The 11,361-nt window shown below is 45.2% G+C and overlaps 1 protein-coding gene across 3 annotated transcripts; it reads left to right on the forward strand.

Annotated features, from left to right (window-relative positions):
* Nucleotides 1-707: 707 nt before the first annotated feature.
* Nucleotides 708-10,795, forward strand: F2 (coagulation factor II, thrombin). Of its 3 annotated transcripts, none has more exons than XM_017813095.1 (14): nucleotides 708-839; nucleotides 1,732-1,895; nucleotides 2,868-2,892; nucleotides 3,088-3,138; nucleotides 3,643-3,748; nucleotides 3,833-3,963; nucleotides 5,591-5,887; nucleotides 6,266-6,379; nucleotides 6,666-6,792; nucleotides 7,300-7,467; nucleotides 7,773-7,946; nucleotides 8,119-8,297; nucleotides 9,585-9,655; nucleotides 10,502-10,795. In XM_017813095.1, the coding sequence occupies exons 1-14, from the start codon at nucleotides 761-763 to the stop codon at nucleotides 10,643-10,645; spliced, it is 1,830 nt and encodes a 609-aa protein (XP_017668584.1). In that variant the 5' UTR covers nucleotides 708-760; the 3' UTR covers nucleotides 10,646-10,795. The 3 variants fall into 3 exon arrangements, with proteins under 3 accessions (XP_017668584.1, XP_017668576.1, XP_017668592.1); XM_017813087.1 differs by having other exon boundaries at nucleotides 715-839; nucleotides 1,729-1,895; nucleotides 10,502-10,791; XM_017813103.1 differs by lacking the exon at nucleotides 1,732-1,895 and having other exon boundaries at nucleotides 809-839; nucleotides 10,502-10,791.
* The last annotated feature ends 566 nt before the right edge of the window (nucleotides 10,796-11,361 follow it).

The following is an 11,361-nucleotide window of genomic DNA, read 5'->3' on the forward strand; positions in this document are numbered from 1 at the left end:
CCTTTTTGGATGTGCTTTAGTGTGTTCCACTGTGGGGGAATAAAATGGGAAGCCCAAACTTCATGCAGCTTCATCCTCCTCCACTCAGCAGGGAATTGTAAGGCAGTGGGAAGTATGCACTGCCAAGGACATTGCTGACCTAACTTGTTAAATTCCAAATGGGCTGTTAAAGGCACCCCTTCTGCTCCTTTGGCATTGGTGAGGGAGAAGGGGGAGACAAACCCTATGTTCGGGTGCCAAAATAGCTGGGGCTGAGCTTGCTGATAACTGCAGGGAGAAAAGACAACTGAACTCTAGGGAGAAGTAGAGGGGCTTGCAGCTAAAGAAAGGAGGACTGGGAGTGGCTAAGGAGCTCTCTTGCTGCCTGCAAGGCTACTAGAGAAGAGGTCTCTGAGAAGAGTCAGCATGGTGGGGAGGCAGTGATGGTGCCAAGAGCTTCATGGGAGCAAGGTGAGGGAAAAGGAGAAAGCTCCTCTCCGTGCCAGCCCAAGTTCTCCATGTGTCCTGGGACAAGCTTATCCTCTCACTCCCTGTGACATCTTCCCAGTTATTCAATAGGATGTTAATTAAGTAAGAAAATGAAGATGCTCTGAAGAGAGGGAGAGATGCCAAGAGAGAGGAGCCTCAGTCCCACTGTCCCTGACACACCACGACCTCTGGAGTCCTGTTTCTTCATTCTGGTTCAATATTAACCCAGCGGGGCTGTGACTCCACTTATTCTGCTCCCTTTGCAATTCCCCTGCAGCCAGGGCTGTACAGCATGGCACACACCAACACCAGCATACTGAAGGGCCTGCTCTTCTCCAGCCTTTTGCACCTCACATTGAGCCATGCTGGAGGTAAGACTCAATGGCAGAGGGAGAAGGACAGTACTAGTGGGTGACAGCAGGAAGAAAGATGGGATTATTTCTTTCCAGGGGTAAAGCAGGTGGCAGGTTTTCTTGGTAAGTCTGGAAGACCTGCTAAAAGCTTGAAGTTGAAATCAAAAGGGTGCTGAGAGTGGAGTGAGCATAGGATGATGCAACCAGCATCTGTCAGCTGGTGACAACAGCTCAGTGGACTTTTTGGGTGGCCTGGGAAATGGCAGGGGACAGAATATGGCTCAGTCCAGGATCATGTGTAACACAACTGTGGGACTTTTGGGGATAGAATTCCTCAGCTGACCTAGGTGGCTTCAATTCTCCATTGCCTCCCCAGCTGTTCCTTATCACAGCTTTAGGTCATACAGAGTATGCCGCCTTCCTGCTTACTGCTCCTTTTATCAGAGCCTCTAATTCATCTGTCTTTTCTTAGTATGATGCCCTACTGTGTGGGGGATGAACCTGTCTACAGGTCTCAAATCACAGTCTCTGAACATGAAGATGGAACCAGGCTGTGCTTATTGCAGTGGTCTGAGGCTGGAAAGACATAAATACAGTGGCTGGCAGGGACAGTAGCAGGCTCAAAGCAAATAAGCCTCTACCTAACTGCAAATCAGCAGAGCAGCTTTGCTGAGGAAGCACAGGATTCCTTTCACTTCTGTTACCTAAGTGACAGATGAATTACAGAGAGCTTGCTCTGATCATCAGGTGTACACCAGACAGGGCTTCTCCTCCTGTATGGTGCACTGTGGGAGGCTGGGCTGTGGGATCACTACATCAACTGCTTGTGGTTTTTGGAAACTGCAAGGGGAGACAAAGGGGCCCTCCAGCTGCAGGCAGCCCTTTGACTGGCAATATTCTGACCCGGTAGTTTTCCTGGAAAAGGGGCAGGCACTGTCACTGCTCAAGCGCCCACGACGTGCCAACAAGGGATTTCTAGAAGAGATGCTTAAGGGAAACCTGGAGCGAGAGTGCCTGGAGGAGACATGCAGTTATGAGGAGGCTTTTGAAGCCCTTGAATCCACCGATCAGACGGTATGTATAGGTGTTCCCAAGGAAACATTCCCTCAGCCAGCCTCTGTAGTGAGAGACCAGCAGATCACACACATAGCCAGGGACTCAGTTCTGTGAACCAAAGATGAGGCTGGTGTGTGTGGGCCCCAAGGAGAGCTCAGGCTTTCTTAGGGAGCTTTGCTCCTGGAGACACTCCAGGGAATGCAGCTCAAAGCTCAGGTTGCTTTTCCTCCCTCTCTTTGCATGAACTGAAGAGAGCCTTCCCATGGGTCCAGAGTAGCATCTTCTACTAGCTCAGCATGGTGCCTCACACATGTGAGCTGCCAAAGTCCCAGACACTCAAAGAAGAGCTGGCTTGGCAGCCAAACACTGAGTGCAGATGCCTCGAACTCCTTTGAGCTGAAGCCTTAGCACATCCTGTCCCCTTTTCTGGTTTCCAAACTCACTCACTCTACTAAATTTGTGCTGCATCCTTTTGGGATTTGCTCCTAGCCCCAAGGCCGGTGTCCATGCTGAATTCCACACCCAAGAATACAACAGATAAACAGTTAGGAGTCTAAGCCAGCAAGACACCACCTCTGTGGAGTACTTCTAAAGCAATCAGCCCCAGGCTGCACAGGAGAGACCTAGATCTAAACAGCTGACCTACATGTGATCTATGGACTTAGAAGTTCTAGGTTCAGCTGCTTGGATATCTGCACTGTAGCTCACTGCATTGTAGAAGGCTTTGCTTTCTCTGCAGGTTGATGAAGGTTGTAAGCATCTTTAATCTCTTTAGAAAAAACAGTACTCTCTTAATCCTGAGCCTGATGCGTGGGAATGTGGTTTTATATCAGATTTTTTGTTTTGTTGAACTGTGTATTAATTAGTATAAACAGAGCTAGGTTAGTCTTTCCTTTTGTTGTAATGGGACATTCTCTTACTGGTTTGAATTGCAGTAGCCAAGCAAGGTCTGATGTTCTGTGTCTCTAAATACATTTCTTTTTTTTACAGGAGGCATTTTGGTCAAAATATCAAGGTAAGTTGTTTCAAGTCCTGCAGGCACTGTACTGTCCCTTAGGATGCGCTGTCCCATCCTGGAGAGTGTGGCTCTTTCAAGAGCTCACTTTCCGGGCAAAGCACTTGTGTTTTGTCTCTAGATGATAAACTGATTCAAATTATGATGCTTATTTGGATTCCTTTCATATGTGTTTCTTTTTTCTGATTTTGCTAGTATGTCAGGGCCAGAGAATGCCCAGGACAGTTCTGGATGCTTGTCTAGAAGGTATGAAATTCATGCTGACCTCAATCTCCCAGATACAGCGAGTGCCAGGAACTTGCTTCCTGCAGAGCTTGTACAGAAAAAAAAATAATCTAAAGTTGGAGAAGCCATACAATTATAAAGAAAAATATCAGGAGGGGAATTTGAATTCTTTCTTCCTCTTTATTTCCCCACTAACAATTTCACAAACAGCCTGACTTGTGCACTGAAACAGCGTGGGGTAAATATCCTTTTCCTTGTGACACAGTCAGGTGCAGCCTAAGGTGAGCAGCCTCTCAGAAGGGCTCTGAGCCAAAGCAAAGCACAGACCCTCAGGGATAGCTCCCTCTGATGAGGCAGAGAGAGCTTAGGCTGTGTGCTCTTCTCATAGGAAGAGGATGACTGTGCTTGTGCAGGCTTCTGCACACAGCAAAAGCTAAAGGGATATGAGGGATGGTACCTCTGACCTTGAAAATGCAACATGCAGTTCCATTGACCCTGGCTTACACCATGTTGGGATTTTGACAGGTGACTGCTCTCTTGGACTGGGCCAGAACTATCGGGGAACAATTAGCTACACCAAATCAGGGATTGAATGTCAAGTGTGGACAAGCAAATATCCACATATTCCTAAGTAAGTTCATCTCCTGCACACCCCTAAAGGGTTCTCCAAGGTGTCCTTCCTTCCTTCCTAGCCTAACTAGCTTTTTTCTCATAGATTTAATGCCACCATTTATCCCAATCTCATTGAGAACTACTGCAGGAACCCAGACAACAATTCAGAAGGCCCGTGGTGCTACACCCGAGACCCAACAGTGGAACGGGAGGAGTGTCCTGTCCCAGTGTGTGGTATGCCTCAGCACTACACTCCAGAACACCTTTTACTCACAGCAAACACTGCACTGAGACTGATACTAAATCAGTCAAGGAGAGGGTTAGGAGGGAGGGAGCTTACATGAACAGAGGTTAGTAGAAGTAGAGAAGCTGTATCTTAAAGGATAAAGCAGCTGAGGAAGAAAAGTTATTGAGTTGCCCATACATAATATGCTGTTTCTCTAGACTACCTTAATCCAAATCTAAGTTAAATCCAGTGTCAGCAGTCCCCTGGAATCTACTACAGTTTTTTATGGTCAGAGTCATCCCAAAATCCTGGCTCAGTTGCCTCTAATTTGTGACAGCCATGAGTCATACTGTTTTTTGGTCTGAATTCCCACCTTTAGGACAAAATAACTACAGGTTGTGCTTAACTGTCTGCCTTAACATTCACTTCTGTGGAGGCACGCAGTGTAATACCCACAAACTCAAGAAAAGAGAAGATGCCCTTCTCTTATCATTGCACTTGACTCCTCCTACACTAATACATTCCCATTTCCCCCCAGTGCAGAGCTGTCTCCCCTGGGACTTGGCCTCTGTCTCAGAAGAACTGGTAGAAAGCAGAGAAGCTTCTCACAGCAGAAGTGTCTCTTGCAAAAGCAGAGACTAAAGGCAACAACTTAAGTGAAAGTCAGAGAGGTCAGCAACCATTTTGACCATGGGGTATTCTGAAGTTTTAAAAGCCTGGTCATACTTGTCATACTGGTCTGCAGTATGACAAACTGAAAAGAGATACTGCTCTGCTTTGAGGCAATCAGGTATCTGTACTATCTCTGTTCACTAGTTTCTGACCTACAGTAGCTTACAGTTACACTTACATGTGCATGGATATGGCAGGACTAAAAAAGCCTTGGCTTTGTGCACAGTTCTTTTGTAATCATATTGACACAAGTCAATCAAACAGAAGCAGCCTCACCGATTAAGGTGAATGCTACTTGCTCAGTGGCTGTTGTGCCCCAGGATGAATAGTCAAACAGGGGGGACTCTCCCCCTGTGCACAAGGAGAAGGTAGCTTGAGGTCAAGCAACTGCCACAGGACAGATTATTGGGTGTCCACTCCCTCAGGAAATGCTGCTTAAAGTTTGCAGCCATTAGAACACTTGAAAGAAAAAGTGTGGAAAGTCTTGCAGGAAAATTTTTCACTTATCATTACATTTAGAAACACTGGCAAAAGTAAAATTTTGCCATTTTAATAGCATATCACAGTAAAAAGCTCCCCTAAACATGGCCTAGTTATTATGCATTTGCGTATAAGGCATTGGAGGTTCTAATACAGCAGCATTACGATGCTTGGAGGCACCTACCCATCCCTTGAGCTGATTCTCAAAGACGCCCAGAAATGAACACAATATTGTTCCTCACATCTTAGTGACAAAGAAAAGTGTGATGAATAGTGCCAGTTTCACCTCACCTACTGCTGAGCCACCTGACACTGCAATATTTTAGAGGGCCACCACATGCATGGGAGCACAGCAGGAGCTCCCAAACGTAATGGGATGCCCCATGGAACTCTAGGCTTTTGTAAAGGGGCACTGGTGCAATTCACTAACAGTACTTCTAAGTGCAAAGCTATGGCTTAAATCACAGCTCTCTGTCTTTCTAGGTGAAGACAGGACAACAGTTCCATTTATTCCTCGAGTCACACCACCTCCCCCAGTGGAGCCTTGTGAACAAGAGAAAGGCATGCTTTACACAGGGACCCTCTCAGTCACTGTGTCTGGAGCTAAGTGTCTGCCGTGGAACTCTGAGAAAGCCAAAGAGGTGCTCCATGGAAAGCACCTTGACCCAGAGGTGAAGCTGCTGGAGAATTACTGTCGGAATCCAGACAGAGACGATGAGGGTGTCTGGTGTGTCACGGATGAACCACCCTACTTTGACTATTGCGATCTGCACTACTGCGGTGAGAAGTCTGCATAGGTTTGGGTAGGCACACTTGTGAGGCAGCAGCAAATACAACCAGTACATGCCACTAGGGTGAAGTGCTTGATCTGGGAGGTGTAGACAAGGATGTACATGCACCATGCACGTGGGAGTCCTGTTTGTCCAAATATAACATGTACTAACCTGCCTTAGGTACACAGTGCTGTTATGTGTCTCACGGGTTCTCTTCTCCCTGAAAACTCACAATGGTGGACAAGGAACATTAAAAAGCGCAGTGGTTTTAAAACATCATTCCTTCATCAGACTCACTGTGTGTCGAAAGGAATATTTACATTGCTGATAATTATGGAAACTACAGCTAAGCCTTTTACCATGTTTGTCTTTCCATCTCTCTCAGACAGCTTGCTAGAGGAGGAGAACGAAGAGCGGGAGGGAATATCAGGACGTTCTACTCATCCTCAAGAGTTCAGAACCTTCTTTGATGACAAAACTTTTGGTTCAGGCGAAGCAGGTGAGCAAAAACTCCAGACACAGCATCACAGTTTGTAGAAAGGTTGTAGCTTCTTCCCACAGGGCACTCACTGTTCTTCAGAAACATCAGCTAGACAAATGCTGTTAAAAGCAGGGGAAGATATTGAAATTCCTTAAAGAACTCTCAGAAGTCAATATCTGGTTACAATCATGGAGCTAGTGAGCACTTCCTTCCTAGGATCTTCCAGCTTAGCATGATGACTGCAAATGACAGTTCTCCATGGTGAATCAGGTAGAGTAACAAAGCCAGATGCCTACTTTTTCAGACTGTGGCACTCGTCCTTTATTTGAGAAGAAGAAGGTAACGGACAAAAGTGAGAAGGAGCTGTTGGAGTCCTACATGGGAGGCAGAGTTGTCCATGGAGATGACGCAGAAGTTGGCAGCTCCCCCTGGTAAGTATTATCTTTGCATAGTCCTTCATAAGGAATTGTGTCTTCCTTCTCTTCTCTCCAGCTCAAGAAAGTAGAAATAAAAGGGCTTTCTTATCTCAGGCAGCATGCACACATTATGGATTCTTATCAAAACTTCTCCAAGTGGTTGATAGGGCAGTAGTAACATAGCTGGAAAGAAACTCACCTCTTGAGCTAAGTACTCAACCACCTGGGAAAAAAAGAGTGCTGGTGTGTTTCATCTTTGTCTCTTCCTCTTTCCAGCATTGCTGGAGCAGAAAGGATGAGGAACCTCTCTAGGTGAAAGAAATGGGGTAATTGGCCTACTACACAGAACATACGTGTCCAGGGAAGACTTGCTACAGAGCCACTTATGCAGTTCTCTTTGTCAGTACAATGCAATGCTCTTCCCTGCTCACTGCAAATTCTGCACTTTCCACATGACACTGGGACCTGTTCAGCCAGCCATATCTTTAGTCCTGCTAAGTCTTCCTCCTCCTCATCTCTCAGGCAGGTGATGCTCTACAAAAAGACTCCTCAGGAGCTGCTCTGTGGGGCCAGCCTCATCAGTGACAGCTGGATCCTGACTGCTGCTCATTGTATTTATTACCCACCGTGGGACAAGAACTTAACTACAAATGACATCTTGGTGCGGATTGGCAAGCACATGAGGACAAAGTAAGAGTCTGGATGAAGTGAGAGTGAACTAGTCTTCCTCTTGGAGTAATGAGATACAGTTCAGTATCCAAGGAAATATCACACCAATGTTACATGTCTCTCAATAATGGGATCTAATGGGGCTGTCATTTGCTGCTCTTGCTGATCCTAAAGATTATAGGGAGGGCAGAAGCATGGGAAGCCTAAAGGGGTGCTCCAATGTAAAGACAGCATTGTCTCAGAGGTTACAAAGCACCCGAGAGTATCACGAACCCCAGAAGACTCTTAGTTGCTACTGTACAGCAAGTTCTTCATAACTATTTCAGATATGAAAAGAATAAAGAGAAGATTGCTCTGTTGGATAAAATCATCATCCATCCTAAGTACAACTGGAAAGACAACATGGACCGAGACATTGCACTCATGCACTTAAGGAGACCCATCATCTTCAGTGACTACATCCATCCTGTCTGCCTGCCTACCAAAGAGGTTGTGCAGAGGTGAGGAGACTGTCCTACAGTCCTAAAAATACAGGCTACAAAAGCCATCTCTAGTCTTTAAAAAAAAAAAAAGACAGAAAAAGATGACTTATCAAGGCTATTTGCAGCAAGAGAGCCAGATAGGAAAAAGCTGTTACAAAACATTTGATTATATTCATGCATCCTTCCACAGGCTGATGCTGGCAGGCTACAAGGGGCGGGTAACCGGCTGGGGAAACTTGAAAGAAACATGGGCCACTAGCCCCAGCAACCTGCCCACAGTTCTGCAACAGCTCAATCTGCCCATTGTAGACCAAAGTATCTGCAGGGATTCCACCAAAATTAAAGTCACTGACAACATGTTTTGTGCAGGTAAGTAGCACTGGAGACAGAGGTACAACTTGCTAGAGAAGATGAGGGCTCTGAGCTCCTGGTGGGGCTCATGCAGCAAGGTTACTTTCTGATAGATTTGCAAATGCCTTCCACAAAGAATAACTTCCCTGTGATAAGAACTTTCTCAGCTCTCAGAAAACATAAAGGCTGTAGAACTTAAAGCTATGAATGAAGTTTGTAACACCAAGCTGTGTCAGGCACTAGTCTAATGGCACCAGGTATCAGCAGCAGCTGATCCAGTGGGAGAACTAAGCATATATAAAATTATCTTTTCATCAGTACATAGAACAATTCAGTGACTTCCTAAATAAAAGGCTGCACACCCATTATCCTGTCTACTAGCTTGTCTCAATGTTCTGGAGCCCATTCATACTTATGCCCGCAAATTTTGTGGCAATAGGCTCCCACCTTCCTAAATCTCTTCTGGCTCTATACCCTTTTTCAGTGAGAAGGGAAGTAGACACAGAATTCAAGATATCAAAAGACTATGGATTTATGTAAGAGTTTAACAGTTCCTGCTGTATTCTTTATTTGTGCAGACTTTATCAGTTCCTACAAGCAAACCTCCAGTGATCTCTGAATAAGTTTGTGCTGCTTGCATGTAAGCGCATGTGATTGCTTGAGTTAGGATGGAAGCCAATTTCATGAGTGTGCTGAAAATACACTGTTCTTATGGTTTCTTTTTCTAGACAGCATTCTTGAAAAACAGCTGAGATGCAGACATACAGAAAAAAAGGGAGACAGTGATGGGAAAATGCAAAGATACTGTCTAGTCCATCAGGAATGAAAGTGAAATCCTTTTCCTCTCACAGTGAGACTTTAGGAAGACAGCTGGGGGAGAGGAGAAACAGAGCTTGCAGTGACAGGAAGGTGAAAGTGAGGACAGCAACATACCTCTGTAGTAAACAGAATGATAGAAAACTACACATGGAGTATTACAAATAAGTTTCTGAGACAAGAAAAGCACAGTACAGCTACAAGCTACAGCTGTTGAACAGTGGCAACTGACACGGCTATCCTGATTAATAAAACAGGAATGAGAGCACAGAGGGTGAATTCAGGAATGTTGCAAAGACAGAAGCAGAGTTAGCTGTTTTACATATAAATTTAGAAAATTGCTTTGTTTTTTTATTAAGTCCGAGTTGGCAGGAGTGGCAAACAATCTATCTCATGGGTCTCAGAAAATTTATGCAACTTCAAGGAAAAGATGGCCAACACCAGCCACTTCCCCTACAGTCAAATGTCCAACTTTTTTCTTGGCTGTAGGTTACAGTCCTGAAGACTCAAAGAGAGGAGATGCCTGTGAAGGGGACAGTGGGGGACCTTTTGTAATGAAGGTATGTTCAACAAGCTCAAGCTTATAAGACATACAGAGCTTGGTTTGTGCTATGCTAAACTTTCATAATAGTCTAAAAGACAGTAGCAGAGGTGGAGACTGCTGAGTGGCTGAAGCAAACCCAGCTCATGTCCAAGCTGAATCCTGGAGATGAATCCTGCAGTCAGCCAGCCCCACTTCTATACTGAGCTCTCGGCATATATGGAGATCAGCTGCAGAATGCATGGCTGATGGCCAATTCTTACTTACAGGTTTAAGAGTAGAGACAAAACAACTCCAACAAGCTCTGTTGGAGATGCCAGTCTGAATCCCAAAGCAGTATCCTTCATTAAAGAGGCTGGGGTGCATACAAGGTTTAGATCTGAAAGGGCAACAAAGCTGCTAGAAAATCTAGAGCACAAGTCCTATGAGGAGCAGCTGAGGAAGGGGGGGGGTTATTTAGCCTGGAGAAAAGGAGGGTCGGGGTGACCTTATCACTCCCTACAACTACCTGAAAGGAGGTTGTAACAAGGTGGGGGTTGGCCTTTTCTCCCAGAGAACTACCAACAGGACAAGAGGAAATGGCCTCAAGCTGTGCCAGGGGAGGTTGAGGTTGGACAGTAGGAGGAATTTCTTCACTGAAAGGGTGCTTAAGCATGGGAAAGGGCTGCCCATGCAAGTGGTAGCATCACTGGTAGTGTTCAAGAAATGACCAGACTTTGAACTTAGTGCTATGGTTTAGTTGGTAGGGTGGTGTTCGGTCAAAGGTTGGGCTTGATCTTGGAGGTCTTTTCCAACCTTAATGTTTCCATGATTCTATCAAAGTCTCTTGCTCCTTGTGTCAATCCCATTTTTTTATTTGCTTTAGAACCCAGACGACAACCGTTGGTATCAAGTGGGAATAGTTTCATGGGGAGAAGGATGTGACCGAGATGGCAAATATGGATTTTACACCCACGTATTCCGCCTGAAAAAGTGGATGCGAAAAGCCATTGAAAAATATGGGCGATAGTTGAAGCATTTACCTTGCTTGCTCTCAGACTTGCTACAATGCTCCACTTAAAAACATAAGCACAGAAGATCCTGAAGTAAAAGTTATATCCTTACAACTTGACAAAGGAAAGTCTTATCCTTCAAAAATAAAAGCTCTTAAACCCATTCTCTTCCTTTTGTTCATGCTGAGTTTAGTTGCACTTGGATCTAAGCCATAACAGTAGCCAGGAGTAACATAGCACTGGCTGTATTGCTAATTACCTTTTGTGCTTCAAATTCTCCTCCCTTCCATCAGCTATAAGCAACAGATTTTGGATCTGAGATGATGGCCTTGGCAGTAACAGCAAGCACAACTGTGCCCTCATGCACTGTCCATTTTCTCCCTTCAAGACAACTCATTTTCTAGATTTTGAGCCAAAAATGTACCAGAGATAAGCACCCGATGGTAATTGTGGCATTACACAAAACACCAGTGTTAAAAGAAAAGCCATAAAGACATTGTTCTCAGCTACAATAGCAGGCAACAAATACCAGCACCACTGTGCAATTCACCCTGCAAAGGAATATGGGCTTCAATATGTTAAGCAGCACTTCCACTAACTTTCTACACAGCAGGTCCTGCTGGGCCCTCATTGTGTATTTTCCACCTGCATAGCAAGATTCAGAAGGAACCAATTCATGCAATGTCAAAGGGCCTCCAAGGGAAGCATCCTGCACTATACTTATTTGCTTGTC

This window comes from Lepidothrix coronata, unplaced genomic scaffold, assembly GCF_001604755.1.
Source record: "Lepidothrix coronata isolate B3197 unplaced genomic scaffold, Lepidothrix_coronata-1.0 Scaffold1, whole genome shotgun sequence".
NCBI lineage: Eukaryota > Metazoa > Chordata > Aves > Passeriformes > Pipridae > Lepidothrix > Lepidothrix coronata.

What these genes read in the sequence shown, in the direction of transcription:
- F2 (XM_017813087.1), top strand. Translation starts at nt 761, where the DNA reads ATGGCACACACCAACACCAGCATACTGAAGGGCCTGCTCTTCTCCAGC. An exon ending in CACATTGAGCCATGCTGGAG is followed by an intron (nt 840 to 1,728) that starts GTAAGACTCAAT and finishes ATTCTGACCCGG; the next exon opens with TAGTTTTCCTGGAAAAGGGG. An exon ending in TCTGGATGCTTGTCTAGAAG is followed by an intron (nt 3,139 to 3,642) that starts GTATGAAATTCA and finishes GGATTTTGACAG; the next exon opens with GTGACTGCTCTCTTGGACTG.